Source organism: Miniopterus natalensis, chromosome 9, assembly GCF_054644295.1.
Source record: "Miniopterus natalensis isolate mMinNat1 chromosome 9, mMinNat1.hap1, whole genome shotgun sequence".
Lineage (NCBI taxonomy): Eukaryota > Metazoa > Chordata > Mammalia > Chiroptera > Miniopteridae > Miniopterus > Miniopterus natalensis.
The window spans coordinates 71,765,630-71,790,153 of NC_142089.1; the positions used below are offsets into that span (position 1 = coordinate 71,765,630).

The 24,524-nt window shown below is 39.0% G+C and overlaps 1 protein-coding gene across 1 annotated transcript in view; it reads left to right on the forward strand.

Moving 5' to 3' along the window:
- LOC107537507 (uncharacterized) overlaps positions 1–24,524 on the forward strand; it is a 160,777-nt gene that overhangs the window by 40,545 nt on the left and 95,708 nt on the right. Inside the window, exon 6 of the mRNA XM_087820727.1 lies at positions 651–861. Within this exon, the coding sequence (XP_087676853.1) occupies positions 651–861 (211 nt within the window). The remainder of the gene's footprint in view (positions 1–650; positions 862–24,524) is intronic.

A 24,524-nucleotide genomic window follows, 5' to 3' on the forward strand; every position in this document is an offset into this window, starting at 1 on the left:
GAAAATTTGAAAAAATTCCCAGTGAAACCCATTTATTCACCTCTAGACTCTTTAATCTTGTTACTTACTTTAGAACCTAAAATGTTTTTCAGGGATAATAAATAGTGAATGAATATTTGCTAATTCCATCCCAATAAGAATATTAGACAATGTTATTTGGGAGAAGAAATTAACAAATATATAGAGCAATGGCAATTTCTGAAACAACTATGTAAATCTGTTAATACAAAAAAGTTCATTTTTTTAAAATGAAATATCAGGTAAGGACCTGAGGATTTGTTTTTATTGATTTTTAGAGAGAGAGGAAGGGGGGAGAAAGAGAGAGAGAGGGATGGGAGGGAGAAACACCCATCAGTTGCCTCCCGTACCTGCCTGGAACAGGTGTTGAACCCACAACTGAGGTATGTGCCTGACCAGGAATCGATTCCCCAACCTTTTGGTGCTCAGGAGGACGCTCCAGTTAACTGGGCCACCCGGCCAGGGCAAAAAGTTTATTCTTTGTAATGCAAACAAACAAAAACAAATAAGGTTTAGTTAATTGACTTCATAATTGACCTTTTGGATTTTGTGAATTGTTCCATGTTCCAGAGAAAATTACCTGCCCATGTACTATTTTCACCAGTTTAGATAACTGATTTATCTCTTCATAGGTAATTAAACTTCCTCTGCATCTGGATGATGAAAAAGCCCGTGCGGGACATGCGCGGCTTCCCCCTGAGTTTCCCGTTCGTTTACCGGCTGGAGCAGAGGAAGCAGAGTCACGTGTGGAAAATACAACTGGACTTTCAGCGAAAGAAAAAGAGGAAAACCTCTGTGCGTCACTGGATGATGGAGCCAAATCCTCATTACACTCTTCTCAGGGTTAGTGGGCTTTTTTTTCAGCTTTCTATGGCTAATATTTCAAGTAGTGTTATTACATAAAACTAGGCAATACATTTTAATTATTAATGCATTTTTTATCATGCTGTTCAAAGAGAAGGCAATCATCTATAAGAATATTAATTTTCATGTTGCATAATTCTTAAGCACATAATTAAATATAAAATTAGTTAATGGAAATGCAAGTTTTTCTCTATGGCCTTATTGCATTGAACTATTTTTTTTAGTTTTCTGGGGGACAGTTTGACTTTTTTTGGCTCTTAGTTCTAGATTTTAATTTTTCTTGCATGCTCACAAGAGTCGTATCTAACAAATGGCTATGAAAGAAAAAATATTCATAGAAAAATGTTCTCAAAATAATACAGCTTATTTATAAGCCTCTGTTCTCAAAGCTTGGTTTAATCAAGCGCTAAATAAGCAAATAATGTTTTTTGAAATATTCTGTGTACACAAGTGTCAGTTATTTTTTGCAAAAGAACTATTTTCTATTAGTAATAATTGTAGGGGATAGATTAATAGCAGCTGCAGTAATAATAGCAATTATGGTATAATCAGCATAATACTAAGACTAGAAGTATTACCAATAATAATAATCATGCATTGCATGTCTTTAATGTGCCAGGCACTGTAAGCGGCTTATTTTTTAGTTTTTGAAATTATCAAATATTTTAAACATACTATACAGAAAATAACATAACATGCACTAGTACCCAGGACCTGGCTTGGTCCATTCTCGCTATTTTGCCATGTTTGCTTCACATCTTTTCTTTTAATAAGTAACATTTTACATGTAATTGAAGCCCTTTGTGAACTGGAGCTTGATTCTATTCTCAGCCCTCTTAGAATTATTACTGATTTTTTTGTGATTATTTTAATACATTTCCTACAGATATATGCAATGATAAGCAATGCATATCTTTTATAGGTATTCAAGTTTATATAAACATACCACACTTTACATCTTCCCCTGCAACTCTATTTTCTCTCAACATTGTCTCTGAGATTTATACACACACATACAGAGTATAGTCATCTCTGGTTTATTGATTCAGTTGCCGTATAGGATTTTTTTGCATGATTGGAGCAAAATTTTATTCTTATTATTCATATTGTTTTCAGTTTTGCTTTATTGCAAACAAGGCTCTAGTGATTGTTCTTGGACTTGTCCTCCTTGTGCCCGTGGGAGTGAGTGTCACGGGCGCCCATCCCCAGGAGGGGACCCCGAATCGCAGGGCACACGCTCCTGCTTCTTGCATTTTCAGCGCAGTGGCTCACTCCCCCCGGAGTCGGCCCGTTACCCTCCCAACGGCCGTGTGCGGGCGCTTCTTCGGTTCATCATCTACCAGCGCTTGTTAAAGTCAGTTTTGCCAGTTCAACTTGAAGTGAAATGATATCTATTTATTTTAATTTGAATTTTCTTGAATACAAGTAACTTTGAACATTTTTTCTATATATTTCTGTTGACCACTGGGTTTTTGTTGCTGTTGTTGTTGTTTCGTGTGAATTGCCTGCTCCTATGCTGTGTCCACTTTTCCTTTGGGTCGCTTTTTCTCTCTCACTGATTTGTAAGTGTCTTGGTGCTTTCCCCCTGTGGGATGAGTGGTGGGAAATACTTGATTCAATTTTGATAGTCATTGATTATCCAATTATTCTATTATTAATTCAAATTTTTTAAAAACCTAATTGGATTAACTTAGTCATAATATGACATTATCTTTTAAAATTGTATTTCCTTTTGTTACAGTTTTATTGGGTAGGTGATAAATTCACATTGTGCAAAATAAAATCTGCCTCCCACTGGTGCTTGTCCCCCCAGCAACCTCATTCTTATCCCTCGAGTGAATCAATGTCTTATATATTATTCAATAGATATGTGTGTATGAAATCATATGTAAAAATGCTATTATAATTTGGAAACACTGCGAAAGAAGCTATAGTTGTATTACTCTTTTCATTACTGATGTGAATTAACAGATGCCTTCTTTATCAGTCTTCCTTGGCATATATATATATATAAATATATATATATATATATATATATATATATAAAATATATCTTTATTGATTTCAGAGAGAGGAAGGGAGAGGGAGAGAGAGAGAGAGAAACATCAATGATGAGAGAGTCATTAATCGAGCCCACAACCCGGGCATGTGCCCTGACCAGGAATCGAACCCCGATCGCCTGGATCCTAGGTCAACCACTGAGCCACGCCCAGCCGGGGAAGGTTTTTATATTTTTATTCATTTTTAAAACAATATAAAACTGCTCATTTGCTTCTATTAAGACTCCTCATTAATTTTTTGTTTTTATGTATTATACTCTTAGCTTTATTAATTCCTTACCCCTATATTCTTCAGGTTTTATTTGAGGTCACTTTTTAATCTCCTTCATGTGAAAGCTGAACTCATTTACCTTCAGTTTTTATTTACCTGATAGTTATGGGTGAAATCACAGTTGTGACTGGTTCTATCCGTTTTTCCCTGTAATTCTGTCAGATGTTGCTTTATATATTTTAAATCTGTTGTCCAGTGCACTCAAGTTTATGATTGTTATAGTTGTGTGCTGTTATTATTTCTTTCATATAGCTGTAGTCTCCTACATGTCTATGAATGCTTTTGGATTTATATTCTAGTTTTTCTGTTATTAATACTACAATCTGAGGTTTTTTAAAAAATAAATATTCTTCTGGCATATATTATTTTTCTACACTATATTTTAAAAGATTACAACTCTTCTTGGCTGGTATGCTCAGTTAGTTGGAGTGTCATCCTGGGCATGAGAGGTTGCCAGTTGGATTCCCCGTCAGGGCACAGACCTTGGTTCTGAGTTCGATCCTGGGCAGTCAGGCGTGAAAGGAGGCAAGAGGCTGATGTTTCCCTCACACGTCCATGTCTTTCTCTCTCTCCCTCTCTCCTGTCCTCTCTAAAATCAGTAAAACATATCCTCAGGTGATGATTAATAAAATAATAATAAAGTAAAAACATTTAAAACTCATTTGTGGTGTGCTTCTAGGTATGCCTTAGCAGCATAAATCTAGATTTTATTTTTGTGTTCAAGAGAAGTAGACAATGTGCATTTTAATAGGTAAGTTTAATTTTTTATAATGACCGCTTTCTGTTATATTTATACTTGTTGATAACGTTTTACTTTGCATTTTTGTCTTGTATTTTTTTGCTTTTTGAAAAAATACTTTTTTTCTGTATTTCTTTTTAACCCAAAATAATTTTCTTTATTTTGTGTATCTTTTGCTGTTTATAATCTATAGGTTTTATTGTTAATTATTTTAGACATTATCCTTTATTTTCTCATCTACATATTTAACTACAAATTATCTTTACAAATCTGAGTTTGCCTAGGACTTCCCTTCTCTTCTTGAACGTGGCAGGGGCCTTTGGTACGCTGTCCCTACCCATTAAACACCGCCATATACTCTCATGTTAGTTTTGGCTAGGCTTTCAGGGTTTTTTGTTTTTTTTTTTAATTAAGCAAGAAAAGTAGTTATATTATATTTTTTGTTCTTTATAGAAAATGAACTTCCTGACACATTTGATCAGTACCTGATATCAGCTTCATGATATTTTTAATATAGCATGTCTTCACTCTGGTTCTTTTTTTCTTCTTTTTGAAATAAATCTTTAGTAAGTCATTTAGAGTTTGGATCTGTGAGTAGTAAACTATGTTAGCTATTGTGTGCCTCAAAAAAACCTATTATTTTTTTCTCACTTTTGATAGATTTTCCATGTGTAAAATTCTAGGGTAGTAATAATTTTTTCTTACTATTTTATCTGCTATCTTTTTGAGTGTATTGTGGCTGATGAGAAGTTGGTATTGAGTAGCCACTGAAGGATCTGAAGAAGGGAAGTGATGTATTTTCATCTCTCTTTTAGGGAGACCCATCTCAGGTTTTAGGAGGGTTCATTTGAGGAGAGCATATCTAGAAGCAGGTCACTTAGAAAACATTTATAGTAGTCCAGGCAACAGATGAGGGCCTGAATTAGGGCAGAGATGTCAAGCTGGAGAAGAGAGTGTACACTTATAAAATATTAAAGAGGTGCAGTGGAACTGACCATAGAACTAAGGATAAGAGTGTTCCTGTGGATTAATTGGATATGGATGGTGAGAGATAACAAAGGGTGATTCCTAATTTTTTAGTATGAATAGATGTGGATATCAACTTGATAAGAAATAAAAGAGGGCCCGGCCAGGGTGGCTCAGTGGTTGAGCATCGACCTAGGATCCAGTAGATCATGGTTTGATTCCCGGTCAGGGCACAGGCCCGGGTTGGGGCTCGATCCCCATTTGGGGGCGTGCAGGAGGCAGCTGATCAGTGACTCTCTCATCATTGATGTTTCTCTCTCTCTCTCTCTCTCCCTCTCCTGTCCTCTCTCTGAAATCAATAAAGATATATTTTTTAAAAACAAATAAAAGAGGGAGGGAGAAAATTAGGAAAAAAATCCATGAGCTTGATGTTGGACCTACTGTTATATTGTATCCAAATAAAATATTCAGGGGACTGTTGGGAAAATGCAGGTGGAGCTCGGGAGAGAGGGAGCTGGAGAGCAGGGGAGGAGTATGTCACGTGTACCTGAAAATGCTCTGTTGAAATTTTATGCACAGAATTCATATATATCAAACCGTGCTGACTCTCTTTAAGAAAATATTTGTGAAAATAAATTAGAAATAAGATATGTAATGAAACTAGGTAATAAATGCCAGCACTATAAAGCAACTTGATTAAAGTGTCTTGTTTCTCACACTTGAGAACTTGGATATGCTTTACTTGTAGGCAGAGAAGGTAAGAGGTGACCCACATCCTGGCCTGGTTTGGGGGGATAGTGAGTGGAGCTAGCAGTCCTCGAAATGCACAACTGGAAGCTGACATTCAGCATTCTCTGTTGGAATTTAACAGGTTTCAGGCTGCAGTTTTCTATTTTAGATGCAAACATCCTAGGTGGATAACTACAGGCGTGCTGTGGTCAGTATGCTCCGTGTGGATAAAGGGGAAGTGGGGAGCCTGGGAAGGAGTGGGGAGCGCAGAAGGCCAGCCCGTGTCAGGCTGAGCCTTGCTGAGGACACTGGGGATGTTGTGGTTAAGTCTCAGTTGTGTCGCAGGAAAATAGCTCTTACCCAGTGTCTTTCTTATCTTTATGTAGAATCCGATTAGGATTCGTTCTGTGAAAACAAGTCACTTGAACATTAGAATATAATCTCCATAATCTGGGAACCTGAGATGCAGAAGGGAAATTAAAAACCCAAACCTTTTCTGATAGTTTAAGATCATCTTCCTCAGGCAGAATTAGTAAATCAAGGAAATAAAAGAAATGATTATGGTCTCGCTAGACAAAAAGATAGAACATATCACAGTTGAGTTTTTGTTTAAATATCAAGTTTAAATGTCCTGTCAACTCGGAAGGCACCACGTGGGACACTTAAAATGGGCATTTGTGGATCTCCTTCTTTCTTCCTTTTTTCCCTCCAATGTTTTAGAATGAAGCATGGAAATAAAAATCTTAGTTTGGAACTTTTAACTCTGAGAAAGCAGGCTCTGGCCTAGTCAGAATATTTCAGTGAGGCTGACATTTTAATCTAGTTTTCAGTTGCTGCGCACAAGGTTCGAAGCAGTTACTTTTAGCCCACGTTGGCCCCAGGCCTCCTCTGCTTTCCAGCTCTTCCTGGGGTGCTGCTGCTGGGCCTTCCACACCTGACGCTGGCCCCGGGCTTGGCCTCCAGGCCGCAGCTCCCCGGCCCCTGAAAGGGGACAGGCGACACTCCAGGAACCCTGGATACGACACGTTCAGAAAGAGAACAGGGTGTGCCAGGAGAGGAAGAGTATTTTATGCTTTAGGAAAATGCTTTGGAAAAGGCTGATTATCATTTGCTCTGCTCTGAGCCCGGAGACTGATTGAAGCCTCACATTCAAAGACTGCACAGGGACGTTCTGCTCCAATTCGGAATAAATTTACACAAAAACAAAACATAAAAATATCTTTAAATATATGTCTGCTACGTTGCTTATATTTATTTATTTCTCTTGGAGGATTTCTAAACATATTATTAGCAGTTAATATCTCCCACGGGTTTGTTTTCTAATGTATCAGGGCTGTGATACAGTATGCTGTTTCTGCCACTGATACGTTGCTAAGAGATTTAATAATGGGTAAACAAACACAACATGTGGTAATTCATTTCAAATTAAAAGTTTATTAAACTCTGGCTTGATGGCTTTCTGGCTATTTACAATTAAAGGAGCAGACCTTAGGGAAAGGGTGACCACGTGGCGTGTGTTCATGGCTGCAACATTTCTCTCTGAAAATATGTTTATGATCTTCCACAAGCTGTCCCACATTGATAGGCTCCAGATGTAATCCGCTAAATCTACCACAGCCCCCACATTATGGAAAAGAGTGACTTTAATGTTCACTTCTAAATACACATGTGCACGCATGTGCGCTCACACACACACCACACACGTGCACACAACCCAGAAGATTCTGAATTTAATCCCAGAGTTGATGTTTTAAGTGGTGATCAGCTTTGTAAATAGGGAGGCGCCTAAGGCCAAAAATAATTCTGAAAGGCTGGAAGAGAAGAGCTGTGATATAACTTTGGGGTTATTGCCTTTCTTCGGCTGTTTTAGTTTTTAAGGAGCAAAGTAGGGAAAAATTTGTTACGCTTGATAATTTTGTTTTGCACGTGTCTACATTGCATTAACAATGGTCTCTGTCAAGAACTGTATGTGTCTTGTGATGCAGAATTTACTTCAGGAGAGTTTTATTATGCTACTGCTATCAACAAAGCACGCTTTTAAATGCTGTGAGATTACTAACCAAAGTAACATGAAATCCCTGGCCTCCAGGGCTTTACTGAGCCCACGCCTACTCCACCCTTGAGATATGTATTTGTTCACATGTTGAATAGGTGCTGGGAGGGCCTACCAGCACTTTACTTACATGCAGGACCAGCAAGCTTTCTCAGAGATACCAAACTTGGAGAAATGAAGCAGATGCAGTTGGTTAAAAAACAAATATTTAGTTGTTAGGTGAGAGGGGCCCTTGTGGGAAATGCATGATTTCTGTCAATCAGATTTGTTTTCTATCTCGGTCATCTCATTGTGGGATTCCAAGGGAGAAGGGAACTGCATGGAAACACTCCCAAAGTGATAAAAAGAAAACATTTTCACTGAATTTCTGTAAGATAGGAAGTGCACTATCTATTATAGTCCATACTACCCTGTGAGACAATAAGGCATACTATACATATAATTACAATTCTGTAATTCAAGCTGTTAGAGAGGCCACTGTGGAGCAATAGAAGTGAGTAGATTATGAGCTCATGTGAGAGAGGCTGGCAGACGCCCAGAAACAAATGAGTGAGCTTTTGAGGGCAGTTGAAATTTGCCCTAAAATTCTTTTTAATGTAAACCCACTTTAAATCCTATATTGGTAAGATCTGGGGAAATATATTTTAATTTCACAATCATGTGCTAGGGAAAGGCAAGCATAGTTGGAAATTCTTTTGGGTAAAAATCTGGGTGTTTTTACCCAAAAGACAAGAATAGTTTGTGCTTCTGACAAAGATCATTTAGAATTCAAAAGGCAAGCACAATGAAAATATTTTTGGGTGAAAAAGAAAAGTCATGAGAAAAGTAAGGAAGTTAGAATGGCAGCAAGTAGCTACAAGGAACCATTGGCTTCCAGCATACCGGAGGGGGTGGGTTTGGGCAAGGACCACTTTAAGGCAAGAAGTCCAGTAAGGAGGACATTGCAGTGGCTCAAAGAAGAGATGGGTGGGGCCTGAGGTAGGATAATGAAAGTGGGACGCAACGAAAAGATTCAACACATATGTTGAAGTTGAAGCAGTAGGATTTGGTAGGTGAACAGTTATGTCACAATAAAAAACATAAAATTTTAGCCAAGAGTATTTCTATCTCAGGTTCAGGAAAACCGTTCTACCCTTATCAGAGATGAGGTACCCAAAAGAGCTGGTTTCAGATAAATGTTGACCAGTGACTTGGGTCAAATTAATTGAAAGCGTTAGTGAAATTAAAAAGACAGTTACTGGCTTGGAGTTTAGAAATGGATTTAAAGCTCGGGAGCACCGTATGGCTGTTATCCTGATGAAGGGAAAGACTAAAACCACAGGAATGGTTGAGCTTACCAAGGAAGAGTGAAAAAGCGTGGGAAAACCTTCATTTAAGGGATGGGTGAGAGAAAGAACAAAGTAAATTGCAAATGAGCAATCTGAAACAGCAGGAGGAAAACCAGGAGGTATGACATGATGGCAGCCGCGGAATATTAAGTCTTAAGTAGAGAGAGGGTGGTCACGTCAGCAAAATATCCTGTAGCAGCACCACTCAACTTTAAATGCGCGCAAGTCACCCAACGATCTAGTTAAAATGAAAGCGCGGATTCAGCGCGTCTGAGATGGGCGTTAGATGCTGTGGTTTCTCAGGTGCGTGGGCTGCTGGGCCATGGGCCTCGCTTCCCTTAGCAAGGCCCCGGAAAGGCTGACGATAAAGAGGGAAAGATGGTTTGCTCTGACCGTAAAGTGAATTTGGATGCTCTTTAAGAGAATGTGTAAGAAATGAGGGCACAGACTGATGCTGTTGTAATAATCTGGTTATTATTTAACAGGAAAGGAGGGAAAGGGGAGACCAGATAATATAGGCATGCCATTGATATAGCTTTGCAAAAAAGCTGTATTCAATGCTTTCCAAGTCTGGCCCCCCTGGTTGATGGGGGAAGGGACTGTTCAAAGGCAGTGCAGGCGCAAGCCCAGGAAGGCCTGAGTGACGTGGGAAGATGCTCGCCTGTCAGTCACTCCTGGAAACAGGTGCTTGGCAGGATGGGCACGGCCACTGCAAGTGCTCAAAATCTAAATATATAAACTTCTAGACAAAGGAGCCATTCTCATGGCCCCTGGGTGCCTGGCTCCTGTGACTGCTTTCTTAGGGGCATGTCCCCTCTGCCCACGTGGCTCACGGCCATGTTGGGCTCCACACAAGGACTAACAGACCTTAATCTGGCCTGAATGCTGAGCCCCACCCGCCTGCCACAGGAAACATGGAACAGGAGCTCTGCACGTTGGCCTTGTTTCTGGCTCTGCTGAACTCCCAGCTGCCCCTCTTTCAGGGCTGGCTTGGGGGAAATGGGACAGTGCAACCCAAGGAATGTAACTCCACGCCAGTAAAATCTCCCACATCCCATCCCCCCTGGGGGCTTCTGCAAACGCTTCCTCCAGCGGTGCCCCAAGAACCTCCACCTCACTCCCGTGAGTGACCCGGGAGTTGAATTCTCCGGTAACAAAACCAAACTGCGATGGCCACAGGAGGGAGGAAGAAAGGAAGCGCAGGCAGGGCACATGGGAGGCCCTCGAGTAGGAGACGAAGGGGAGATTTTCAAGAGCAAGCTTGATGGAGTCATGAGCTGAGGGAAGGTTTGCTGAAGTTTTAGGGTGGACAGTTCCCTCTCGCTTCATAAACAAAAGGGGAAGATCTGGAGGAGGAAAGATTGAGAATAAAAGAGAAAGAGGGGGAATTGTTGGGATGAGTTCCCACCATAAGCGAGATAGAGACGGTGACTATTGGGAAGGAGAAAGAATAATTCTTCCTCAGAGGTCAGAATAAAAGAGAAAAGAATGCGGAATAGATTAAAAAACTCTCCAAGGTTTTCTATGTAAGAAAATATTCAAAAAATTAAGTAGCAAACTTTAAAAAAACCTTTGTGAAATGTAGGAAAAATAATAAATTTCTGAAGAACAATAACGTACTTTGGAATTCTAATTTTGAATGTCTTTATATTATTAAATACTTTTCCTTCTGGCCCCTCTCAAGATAAGGTATTGCTCTCACAGTTGCTGTAGGTTTTGGCTTGAGGACAAAGTAACTAGGCTCTGAGGCCTCTGGACAGGCTAAGCCACCCAATGCAGGAAAGCGCCTACTCAGAGCTTGAGACAATTCTGGCCCTCTCTGTTTATCTAACCGTATTAAGAAAAATTGGCACCAAGTGCTACTGCTTGCAGATGTCTCAGCAATATACAGGTCAAATATGTACACGCTAGGGCTCCCATAAGAATGGTACCATGTGCCCAGGAAGCCCAGTTCAAAGGACCCTTGAGATAACACACTTTGACTTTGGTATTTGAAGGTTTTCTGCTTCAGCTAGCGATCCTGTTTGGTGCTCTCTGCATGCCATGTTCCTTTGCCATTAGGACATTCATCCATTTCTGTCAGTTTACTTCTTTGGGAGTATCGGCATTTGATGATACCATGGTCTCTTTTTCACTAGAGAGTCCTCATCATTGCTTATGATGTAAATACTATTATGTATAAGAGGAAACAAAGAGCCCGTTTGGTTATTATATTATGTACCACACATATTGAAATCAATGAATATCATGTGGGTTTTGAGTATCAAAACAGACCACCCAACCTTACTGATTGAAAAAAAAGTTAAATTCCACTCAGAATCCACCAAAATGTTAATAAATTCTGAAAGAAGTCTATTCAGACTTAAATATAAATTTGCCTGTGTCTGTCATTCAGCAAACTTAATAAAACAGTGCTTCTTGAATCTTCTGTGAAGCTTAGAACAAATTCTCATGTCTGGGTTCTGTCCCAGAATAAATGTATCAAATTCTCTGGGGACAGGACCTGGACATTATTATTGTAAAAACAAAACAAAACGAATCCCCTCAAACCTCCTGGTGATTCTAATGTACAGCTAAAGTTGGGAAACACTGATGTGCAGCTGTTGATGGCTCTGGTTTTCTTCAATTCCTTAAAACATAGCTAGGTGGTTTTCTCTAACTTTTCATTCTTTGTCATCCAGCTTGCAGCTTCCTTTTCAGAAAAAAACCATCAGTGCCTCCAGTGACTTACGCCAATGTGCGTTCCCTTCATAACAGTTGTGTATTTCCCAGTTGTATGTCTCCCCATCTAGACTATAAGACTCATGAGGGTAGGGACCAGCTCTGCTAATTTCACTATTGTGTCTGGCACATAGCAATTGTTCAATAAATGTTTGTTGAATAAATGAGTGAATTAATGTCGTTTTTAGGCAATTGTGGATTATCAAAGCCAACAAACACAAAGGAATAATTTTCCTTTGACCATTTTACTCGGATAGAGGAGAAAGCAATATGGACTTGAAGTCAGAAAACCAGTGTGAATCACAGGTTTACTACTTAATATTTGTGAAACCTCTGTGAGATAGTTTTGTCATGTATGAAAATTAAGAATAGTGATAGCTGAAATTTCTACTTTCAGGCTTGTGGGGAGAATAAAATAAACAAAATGGTTAATTTTTAAATTAGTTTGATGATATTGTGTTACCTGAAACTGTTCTCTGTTGCAAAGCAGAAATTCTGCAGTCCTCTCTAGTTTTGGTTCCCAAAGATTATTAGCAGGGCAAGAGGTGGCCTAATTATGGTGTAAATAGCTACCTTACCGTAGATGATACATTCTTATTGAGGACATTGGAAGAGTTGCATTCTTAAATATAGGACCTTTCTTTATCTTTAGTGGTGAAGCCTAGAGCTGCTTCTGAGGCATCAACTCTCTCCCTACCTCCATGTGCCCATTTACTTGTCTGAGTCTTGGAAAATTCACCATAAAGAGGTGTGGCAATACAGAAAACTCCATGAGGGCAGGGATATCTGTTTTGCTTATTCAGTACTTGTTGCCTACAATATTGAGCACATCAGAGATTCTCAGTAAATATTTGCTGAATGAATATGCGACTTTGGCTCTGAGTGCCCTCTGGGTTTATAGATCTTTGCTGTGGAAATAAGACAAGCAAACAGTTTACTGATTTTGCTTTTTAAACTAACATACAGTAAAATTGGCTTTTTTTGGAAAATATAGTTCTATGTAATTTAGCACATGTATAGATGTGTGTAGCTACCACCACACTCAGTATAAAGAACCATTCCATCATCCCAACTTCCTTTGTAGGCACACCCTTACTCCCTCACTCCCACCGCTGATCCATAAGTCCCGGTACCATCACTATAGTTGGTTTTTGTTGTTGTTGTTGTTTTTTAATATGTTTTTATTGATTTCAGAGAGAGGAAGGAGAGGGAGAGAGAGAGAAACATCAATAGTGAGAGAGAGTCATTGGCTGGCTGCCTCCTGCACGCCCCCTACTGGGGATCAAGCCCACAACGGGGCATGTGCCCTGACCTGGAATCGACCATGACCTCCTGGTTCATAGGTTGATGCTCAACCCCTGAGCCACACCTGTCAGGCTTTCAAAATTTTGTACACACCATGTAATCTTTTGTTGACGTTGCCTTCTTTTAGTCAGCATAATGCCTTTGATGTTTACTTTAGTTTGTTCTACATATGAACAGTTTATTCCTATTTATGGCTGAATAATATTCCATTATATGGATGTACCACAGTTTGCATACCTATTCAATCTTTAAAGGATATATGGATTGTTTCCATGTTTGGCAATTATGAGTAGGGTTGTTATAAATACTCATACATAAGTTTTTATGTGAACATACTATTCATTTCTCTAAGATATATACCTAGCAGTAGAATTTCTGGCTTGTATGATATATGCATATTTAATTCCGTAAGAAACTGCCTAATTTGGTCTGCACCCAATTTCCAATGTATGTGTATGGGAGAAAGAGTTTTATCACACCAACAAGCAATTCTCAGGGACACAAGCTGGATGTGCTAGAATTCAACTCAATGTTGATACTGTTTACCTGGAGACAGCATCAGATTCCACAGGTAAAGGGCTCAGTCCCATGAGACCACCCTCCACTTCAAACACCAATCTCAACCCAGGTTGTTACCTGTGCTTCTGACCAGTCAGCTACAAACTGGAAGCTCCAACGACCCCCCTCCAACTCAGGATGCCAAGTGCAAGTCCAGGATGTTACCCATACTTATAAATCAGGGGTTCCCATGACCTCCTGCTTGGGGTTGGTTAATTTGCTAGAGTGGCTCACAGAACTCAGGAAACCCATTTACTCACTAGATAAACAGTTTATTAAAATAGGATATAACTCAGGAACAGCCAGGTGGAAGAGATGCTTAGGGTAAGGTATAGGGAAAGGGCAGAGAACTTCCATGTTCTGTCTGAATGTTCCACTGTCCCCCCAAATCTCCACCAGTTCACCAACCTGGAACGTCTCTGAACCCTGTCCTTTTGGGTTATTATGGAGGCTTCATTACATAGGCATGATTTATTAAATCATTGGCCATTGGTACTTTATTCAACTTCCAGTTCCGCTTTCCTCCCTAGAGGTCAGGACTGAAAGTTTAAATCTTTTAATCACATGGTTGGTTCTCTTGGCAACCAGTTCCCATCTTTGGGTGGGGTCCAAAAATCACCTCATTAGGGTAACAAAAGACACTTTAGTGCTCTCAACACTTAAAAAATTTCAAGGGCTTTTAATAGCACTGTGTTAGAAATGGAGACAAAGGTCGAATTTCTATATATTTCTTATAATAAATCACAATATCACTCTGCCTAGCTGTTTTACAGAGTGGTTGTCTGTTTTGCATTTCCACCAGCAACATATGAAAGTTTTAGTTTCATCCTATCAGCACTTAGTATTGTCAATTTAAAAAAAGTTATATAATTTTTTTCTAATTGAATTTGAAATTATGATTTTAATTTTTATTTCTTTGGTGTCTACTGAACATCTTCACATGTCCTTATTTGCCAACCATATAAATTCTTTGCCAATGTATGTGTTCAAGTCTCCTGCCCATTTTGAAATAGGGTTGATTGACCTTAAACAAACAGAAAGCCAGATATTTCTCCAGCAAAATTCGTTTATGGGGAACAGCAAAGAATTGCAATTTGCGACCTGCAGTTTTATGGCAAACCGATGCAGGTTCAGAGAAACAAAAGAGAGGGACACTCTTTTATTGACTTGGGAGGAAAGTTTAAAACAGAAAGCCCGTTGGAGGAAAATGAATGTTTGAAGTATAGCGACTTTTCATCGGCTGCACGGTGACAGTGTCCCCCTGGCTGAGCTGTTACTGGATGAGGCGGATCTTGTCCTCCTGCTGCTGGGGGAGCGAGTAGCATCACTGCCTACCGGAGACCAAATGCACGCCTCCCCCTGCTGGGTTAGCAGCGTGCATTGAGTGACACATGCATGGGAGCTCTCTCTTCTGGCCTCCTGGCTCCATTTTAAACGAGGTCTGTTTATTAATTTGCACAGATTATTTGCTTGTTTGTTTTACTGTTGAGTTTTGAGAGCTTATACATTCTGGATACAAATCCTTTGTTGAACATGTAGTTTGCAAAACCTTTTCCCTGGTGGTAGTTTGCTTTTTGATTTTTTAACACTGTCTTCCACAGAGCAAAAGTTTTGGATTTTGATTAAGTTCAACTTATCACTCTTAAATGGATCACACTTTTTATATCAGGTGTATGAATGTTTTGCCTAACCCCACATCACGAGGTTTTCTCTTATGTTTTTTCCTGAAAGTTCTATAGTTTTACACTTTATATTTCGATTGATGATCCATTTAGACTTAGTTTTTGAATAAAGTCTGAGGTTAAGCATGAAGTTTTGGTTTTTCAGTTTTGCATATGAAAGTCCAGGTGTTCCAACACCACTTGTTAAAAGGGCTATTCTTTCACCACTGGATTGCTTGGCACCTTTGTAAAAAATCAGGCGGCCGTGCATGTGTGGCTCTCTCTCAGTGACCTACTGGGTGGTGAGGGCTGTGGCCACGCTCAGTCTGGGGAGGAAGAGCAGAAGACAAACTAATTAGCAGCGGTGGCCGCCGCAGAAGCACAGGCGGAGAAGAGCTGAAGGCCCGCAAAACTCGGAACAGGGAGCCATGGCAGGCCGAGTAGAGTTCCACTGGTGTCATTCGTTATGAGCACACAACAGAGCCCTGCTGAGTGAGTGGATGTGGCCAGTTTTAGACAAGCCTCCGCATCATGCTGCCTGAAGTCCTTAGGCCCCCGGTTCCTCAAGTGTGAGATAAGGAAAGCACATTTTTGATACTAATAATTATCTCAGACTATGCTGAGATATACCTTCAGTGAATAATTTGTAAGTCAGGTGTTACCCCACTTCTATGGAAGAGTTATGATTCTGATAATTGAAAATAATGCACACGGCTTTGCCTTTGACGGTTGGGGTCGAACTTGTGGAGAGATGGTCCCAAATAATTTCCTATTATGTGTATGTCAGTTACTTTCAGACAGCTTGTAAGGAATGAATACTTCTACAAAATATAGTGAAGATTTTAGGAATTTGGAATGGCCACTTCAGAATCACCATTAAATAAAATGTTGGGGCAATTTCTAGACAATGGCATTTGTTTTCTTAGATTTCTTGATTCTCAGGCAGTATAAGTGGATCTGAGTCAGTTATCTGAGTGCAAAGCTCAGCCCAAAGGAACCACAGTATGTTTCAAAGTGATTAATCTGCCCCAAATGTAAGTACCTGCAATTTTTAAATGCCTTTGTTTAATATATCATGAAAAAGTATCAAAATATTTTAAACTTTTAAAAATCTTTTACAAAGAGCATCAATTGGTCAAGGTAAATCCTTCCTTCCTTCCTTCCTTCCTTCCTTCCTTCCTTCCTTCCTTCCTTCCTTCCTTCCTTCCTTCCTTCCTTCCTTCCTTCCTCCCTCCCTCCCTCCCTCCCTCCCTCCCTCCCTCCCTCCCTTTTAGATCAATGAAGTTGTCACCCTGTAACTTCATTTACAAACTGAATTAGACTTCCAACAACTGCAACATGAAACTCACCACTTTAGGCCTCAGCTGGGAAATCGCCACGCAAACGTTGATTGGAGGTGTAGTAAGGATTGTGCCATTGACTGATCTGTTTAAAAATTATAATTAGTTTTAAGCATTGTCTTGTTCTGCGAACTTCATCACCACGCATTATGGTTAATTACAACTTTGAGATTCAAGTGGATCATCTGTTTTGATCCACTTGAATCTCGAAGTCCTTTCAGGCAACTGCAGGAATTGAAAAAGCTTTAAACCGTCTCGCAGGCCTTTAATTGTAAATTAGTTTTGACAGGACTGATGCAAAGTCCTGTTTGGTTCCAGAGTGATGCTAGCTGACAGCCCCTCACTGCTCCAGGAGCAAAGGCACATGTGGAAGGAATTGTTCTTTTACATTTCACAGCTTGTCATTTCCTCTGCAGGGCAGCCCCTGACCCCTCCGAGAGATCCTGACACCCAGAAGGGAAGTGTTCCCACTGATGTAAAGGAAGTGGGGAAGCAGTTTAACGCGAAGAAAGGAGGGAGGAGGGTGTGTCAGAAGGATCTGGGGGACAGAGAGATGAGATGGGCTTAAAACGTTTCCAGCAGGTTAGAATCTGTTGCTGTGTCGTTTCCTTTCTCGAGAGAAGACTAAAAAAATTCTTTGGAAGGGTTTAAAACATTACGGGATTTTCTTTTAAGCTACCTTTTTAAAATGTCTTTTTTTTTTTTTTTAAAGTGGAAATGGCAATAAAAATGGATGTGTCACATGTGAATGATCAAAACACAGGTTTGAGGGAAAGGTACAAATGCGTCTTTGCTGCTTTCTTCCAATATGTTTTTAATTACGGAGTGTGTGTGGATTAGATCCACAACATCAGATTACAGCTTGTGTTTTCAGGACATTTTACACCCTTAACATTTTATTTGGTCTCATATATTCATCACAGTCAATTTTTCCACGGCATCTGTGTTATTAAGCAGTGCAGTGAGGAACATAAAAAGACAATTGGCTGTATTATCATTCAAACTGCTTTACCTTTCTTTCCAGTGAACCCACAGAGAACGTTTAAGAAATCCTCCATTATCAATATTTTAAGAGCCACTAACTAAGTCAGTTTTGAAAGTGCTTCTTTTTGAAATACTTGAAACCCTTCTTCAGGATGCATACTTTTCTGAATGCAGGAGGAATAAATACTCACTCCCCACCCCCTCCTCGCTTTGTGGCTGTGGCTGTGGCTGTGCGTGTGTTCCTGAATCTATTATGGGGAGCATGTTCACAAACACGAACATGCCTTGTACACTCGGCAATTGTTCCTACAAATGTGATATCCATGAAAGTAATTGGATTGTTTTCTTAGCCAACCACTCTTATTTAATCTGCGGATACCCAGTGCCTCGGTATTAGACAAATGTCCTCGCAAAGTGATACTGCAGAAGTGGGCATTGACTGAATATGAGACATTACAAGTGACCCAGCAGGTCAGGAAAATCTGGACATTTTCCAAAAGTGTCCGGAGTGGTGGTTTAGGAAGGAAGAGTTACTGAGGACCGGCGACAAAGCAGACATATCTTGGGCCCCACTGTTTAACCAGAACATTCCCAGAAGTCCCCCCAGCTAAATGCACAGCCTGGGTAAGTTGGAAACAAGAAGCTGCAGAGATAAAATGCACTTCTATTGTGCGTTTAGTAACCTGTGAGTTTTATGATGAAGGAAACCATGACTGACCGGGAAGAATTGACTCCTTCACCTGGTGAAGCAGCAGCCCACCTGGCCTGGCTTCCAATTGCTCCCGCTCGAGTGTTGGTTTTCACTATGGATTCCTATTTTTAAAATTTTATTTTACTGCGGTAATAACACTTACATGAGATCTACCCTCTGAACATATTGTGAATTGTGGGCTGATGTACAGCAGATCTCCAGGACTTACTCGTCTTGCGTAAATGAGGCTTTTTGCCTGTTGATTAGCAACTCGTTTCCTCTCCCCCAGCCCTTGCCACCACCATTCTCCTCTTTGATTTTGTGAGTGTGACAAGTCTTAGCAGGTAGCACTTCCATTAGTGAATATGGTCCTTGTCAGTTGATGAAATTACAAGTGGGAATAAAAGATAAGTGACATTGTGAAAACTTACATAAATAAATGGGGTCATTAACTCTTTCTAAACATGAGGCTGGCTTTCAAAACTTTAATAGAATGACTGATTTAGCTCCCCTTTCAGTGTCTAACATGGTATAAGTATGCGATTGACTGTGTTCAATGCGGAAATAATTGAAATCGAAATTGGCAGAAAAGGACTGTATATATCTGGAATGGTTCTTTCAATCTAATTAGATGATCCATATGAAAAAGGAAATATAAATTAGGAAAATAGGATTTTGAGTCAAACAAATATTTCATTGACAAGAGATAGGAGGAAGTCAGTCTCTTCTGGAATTATATTCATTTTCTTAATCAGTCTGTTCTTGAAAGCTGACACTTTGGCAACGAGGGATATAAGGTGTTGGGCTTTGTGACACCAACACATGACACATTGTTTTTGAATATTTTGAATTACTAGCCCCTCAACAAGTCTGCCCCACCTTTCTTTATAAAAGCACTGCTATTTTTTTGTTAAGCTTATTTGCTGTGACTTTATTGTGCATTTAATTTACAAATTCAATGAACATGCATCCTTAACTATTTTACCAGAATCTTGAGCATTTAGAATTTTTAGGTTTGAAGTTTTAGTGAAAAAATCCTGTATTATTTCAGACTTGCATAAAATAAGAATATAGAAGACATAATCCTGGTTTTAAAGACATTGATGGTTCCTGTAATACAGTTTAAAGAAATGGGTTGTGGGAAAATAATTTAGTGAAAAACGATAGAGAACCTTAAAGCACAAAACTTCTTTTATTATATTCAGCCCCTTTCTCTAAATTGATGCATTAGATAGTTTCTGTATAGTTAGACTGGTGTGTTGTTTTTATCAGCAAATGTGTCCTCTCCAGCTTTAAAATGATGTCACACGTAAAACTTCCTAAGTCCAAATACCTAAAAGGTGTAAGCATTTTCTTTTTGAACCGTAATTAATTGTACCTCCTTACACCTTCATCTAGACTTATAATAAAACATTTTTTCCCTTCTTCAGACTTGCAGATATCAGACATCATGTGTGGGAATAATTGCCATGAAATATACTTTTAACCAAGTGTGTGGAACTAGTTGTTGGAGAGACTAGGAGCTCATCACCTTGATGATTTTTAAACAAAATTTTCCATAGAACACATCATGTTGGATAAAACTAGTAGTTAGATATGTGGTTTGCAAATATTTTCTCTCACTCTGCAGCTTGCTTTTCTATCCTGTTAATAGTATTCTTCACAGAGTAAAGATTTTTAATTTTAATGAAGCCCAATTTATCAATTTTTTTCTTTACTGGATCATGCTTTTGGTGTGGAGTCTAAGAATTTCATGCCTACCTCTAGAAAGCAAATATTTTCACCTTTTTTTCTTCTTTTTTTCAAAAGCTAATCAATTTTAAGTTATTTTACATAAGAAGTGAGGTTTAAGTAAATATTTCATTTTATTTATTTATTTATTTATTTTTTGCCTATAAATGTTCACTCCCTCCAATACCATTTGTTGAAGAGCTATCTTTCCTCCATTGACTTGTTTTTTCAACTTTCTTAAAATCAGCAGTTGAATAGTTTTCTGGACTTATTTTTGGCTGCTCTATTTTCTTCCACTGATTTATGTATCTGTCTCTCTGCCAGTATCATGTAGCCTTTATTACTGTAGCTGCACAGTAAGGCTATACAACTCTTTTCATATTGTTGGAATCAATTTACTAATATTACATTGAGTATTTTTTTTGCATCTAAGTTTCTGAGAGATATTCGTCTGTAGTTCTGCTTTTTATATACTGGCTTGGTCTCGTTTTGTTATTGGAGTTATAATGGAGAAACTCATAAAATGAGTAGGAAATGTTTCCTTTATTTTCTAGAATAGACGGTATAAAATTTGTGTTAATTCTCTTGTAAATTTTGGTAGAATTTTTTAGGGGAGCCACCTGAGCCTGGGATTTGAAAATTATTACTTCAGTTTGTTTAATGGCTATAGGACTACTTAGATGACCTATTTCATCTTGGCTGAGTGTTGGTTATATGTAGTATTTGAGAAATTGGTCTCTTTCTCCTAATTTGTTGAATGTAACAGGATAAAGGTATTCGAGGTATTCCTTTGGCTCCCTTCCTAATGGCTGTAGTTTCTGTGATGATGTTCTGTTCGTTCCTCATACTGATGAACTGCTGCTTCACTCTGTTTCTTTTCTAGTCTCACTAGAGTTTTATTCATTTTACTGATTTTTTTTTTTTTGATGAATCAGCTTTTGTTTCATTGATTTTTCTGTATTGTTTTGCTGTTTCAATTTCATTGATTTCTATTTTTAGTCACCATTTTTTTTTTTTTTTCATCTACTTGCTTTGGGTTTATTTTGCTCTTTTTCTAAGATGAAGTATTAGATTATTGATTTTTTTTTCTGATGGAAGCATTTAGTGCTATAAATTTCCCTCTCACGATTTCTTTAGCTGCATCTCTCAGATGTTGGTATACTGTATTTTCATTTTATTTAGTTTTATTTTGTATTTCCTTAGAGACTTCTTCTTTGACCCACAGATTATTGAGAAGTGTATTGTTTAATTTCTAAGAGTTTAAAGGTTTCCTCTTGTCTTTCTATTATTGATTGCTAGTTTGATCACAGAACATACTCTGTATCATTTGAATTTTTTTCAGTTTAGTGAGACTCTTTTATGGCTCAAGATATCATATTGGTGAATGATCCATGGGCACTTGAAAAAAATGTATGCTGAGCTGTTGTTCAGTGAAGCGTATGTGTGTTTAAATTTGGTTTTGCTTGTTAATTGTGTTGCTTAGATTTTCCATATCCTTGCTGATTTTGTGTCTTGTAGTGCTGTTATTTGATGAGAGGGGAGTATTAAAGTCCTTACCTATAATTGGGAATTTTTCTATTTCTCTTTTCAGTTCTATGAGTTTTCACTTCAGGCACTTTGAAGCTCTGCTGTTTGGTGCATGTGTATTTAAGACTGATAGGTTTTACTAGCGTATTGATTGTTTAATCATTACCTAATGTTCCTGTCTGTCTGGTAATTTTCTTTGCTATGATTTCTATTTAATCTGATATTAATATAGCCAGTCTGACTTTTTAGAAATTAATGTCTACATGGTATATTTAAAAAATTTTTAACTTATGTCATTGAACTTTAAGTACTTTTTTTGGGGTAAATACCATATAATTAGGTCATTTTAAAAATTTACTCTGCCAATATCTGCCTATTAATTAGTATAGTTAGACCATTTATAGTTAAGGTAGTTATTGGTACATTAGGGCTTTAGCCTGTCATTTTAATATTTGTTTTTTGATTATGTCTTGTTTATGTTTCCTCTGTTCCTCTCGGCTTCTTGTGCATTACTTAAACACTTTTCAGGATTCCATCTCGGTGTGTTTGTAGTGTTTGAGCATATCTCTCTGTGTAGTTTTCATAGTTGCTCTAGATATAGTAACATACATGGGTGATTTATCCTTGTTTCCTGGTATCAGCATGTTACCACTTTGAGTCAAGTGTGAGTACCTTACTTCCACTTCAGGCCCCTCACCTTCCCCATTTTTAAATATCATTTTCTTGAGTCACACATGGTGCGATAATTTTTGTTCCGATCATTCAATATGATTTATAAAGCCCACGGGAGAAAGGAGAGTGTGTTGTTTATACAAATATCTGAACTCTTTCGGCTTTTGTTTTTTCCTTCCAGATGCGTCTAGAGTCCCTCTTTTATCATTTTCTTTCTGTTTGAAAAATGTTCTATAGTCATTGTTTAATGACAGGTTTCCTAGTGACAATTCTTTTCGTTTTCCTTTATCTGAGACTGTATTTTGCTTTCATTCCTGAAGGGTATTCACTGGATATAGAATTTGTAGTTGACAGTTTGTCCTTTCAGTGCTTGAAAAACGTGCTCTTTTGGTTTGCACAGTTCAGCCTGTGCCCCCGGGGCTCCCACTGGTCCCTGCTGGTGATGCCTGAGGACAGAAGGAGCTTCCCTGGCTTGGCCACCCGGGGCTCCTGAGGGAGGGAGGGGTCCCCAGCCCCAAGGTAGCAGCTCCCCGGCCCAGGCACTAACTGGGGTGGGGTCCCTCTGCTGGCTCCGCTCAGCTGCCTGAGGGGTCCTGGGGGGGCCTGTCTCCAGCGGCAGGGAACAGGACACCCCCTGAATCATTACTTCGGTTGGGCTCCTGCTGTGTCTCCCTCTCGGGTGGACTGGCCCGGTGTGCTGGCGGGGCCTCCTTTTCAAGGGGCGAATGAGCCGGCCTGGGCCACTGTCTGCTGTTAGGATGAGATGGGAGGTGCTGGGTCCCGGTTACTGTCTTCTGTTGGGAGGGATGAAGGTGGCATAAGATGCCCTGCCCTTTGTTGTTGCTGCAATGCTGGGACCCCTAATCACTTCTTCTCCCTCTTCATACCTTCCAGAATCCTCCTTTGGCTGCCTCTACATTACTTTCAGGGTTTATTGTTATACTTAGAGGGAGGAGAGGGGAGAAATGAGTCTATGCATGTGGTCGTAACTCAAAGGCCCAGCCTTTATTTTTAGGGCCCTAAAGCACTTTAAAAGTTTGTTAGTATTTTATCTAGGGTTTGAAGAATATTGAAGTAAAAAAAAGAGATTTTAATTGTGTCAAAATATAGATAACATGAAATTTACTATTTTAACCACTTTTAAACGAACAGTACAGAGGCATTAAGGACATTCATATTTTTGTGCAACTATCACCTCTATCCATCTCCAGAAATTTCCACTTTTCCAAACTGAAACTGTACTCATTAAACAATAATTCCCCATATCTCCCCTCTCCCAGCCCCTAGCAACCACCATCCTACTTTCTGTCTCAACGAATTTGACTGTTCTAGGCCCCCCATTTAAGTGGAATCATACAGTATTTGTCCTTTAGTGACTGGCTAAATTCACTTAGCATAACGAGTCTTTAAGGAAGGAGGTAAAATTTGAATTGGTAAAATTTATTACTCATTGAAGTTCTTTAAAACAGTTTGGAGGAGAAGAGTTTAAAATTAGTAGCTAATTTGGGACTTTAAAACCTATAAAGCCTGGTATGGAGCATGAACTCAACAATGTTAGCTAATTGCCATTATTTTCTGCTGGATTTTATTATTCTTTTTCTCGCTTGCACAAATAACTAAAAGTCAGCAGTTAGGGTGCTGAGCCACAGTTCTGGTTTAGTTTCTTTTTGTGACCACAGCCCTAATGCCTGCCTGCTACTGGAAATGTGTGACAAAGTAATCAACAGAGAGAAATCATGTCAGTGCAAATTTAGTGGGAACCTGGATATGGAAATCAGAGAGGATTAAATTCAGATCTTTACTCATTATTTAGTGTCCTTTGTCAAGTTTCTTAGTCTCTGAATCTTTGTTTCTTTGCCTGTAGAGGGAAAATCACAGGCCCATCCTGAGGAGTAGTGATAAGTTACCTGTCATACCTGCAGTAGTAGCTGCTCACTAAATGCCTCCTGTGTTATGGAGCAATTGCCATAGTGTTAGATACACACTTGGGTGTATCCTGCTTAACTGTGTTATTGCACAGGGACTCCCTTTACCCTTACCTGTGATTTTCTCTTAGCAATAGGGACTTACTACTGGGTAAAATAATTTATCATTCTAAATAGCTTTGGATGCTCTAAGTTCAGTGAAGTGTTAAAATGATGATAGCCAAGGAAAGCTCATGAGCAGCATATTAAAATTTCTGAATTCTTTCCTTGTGCTTAAGATGGAGAGTTTAATATTTTTTAAGAATAAAGAAAAAAGAAGCTGATTTTCATAAAAGAGCAAAATCTTCTTAAGGATGACAGAAATGGGTGATGTTTAAAAAT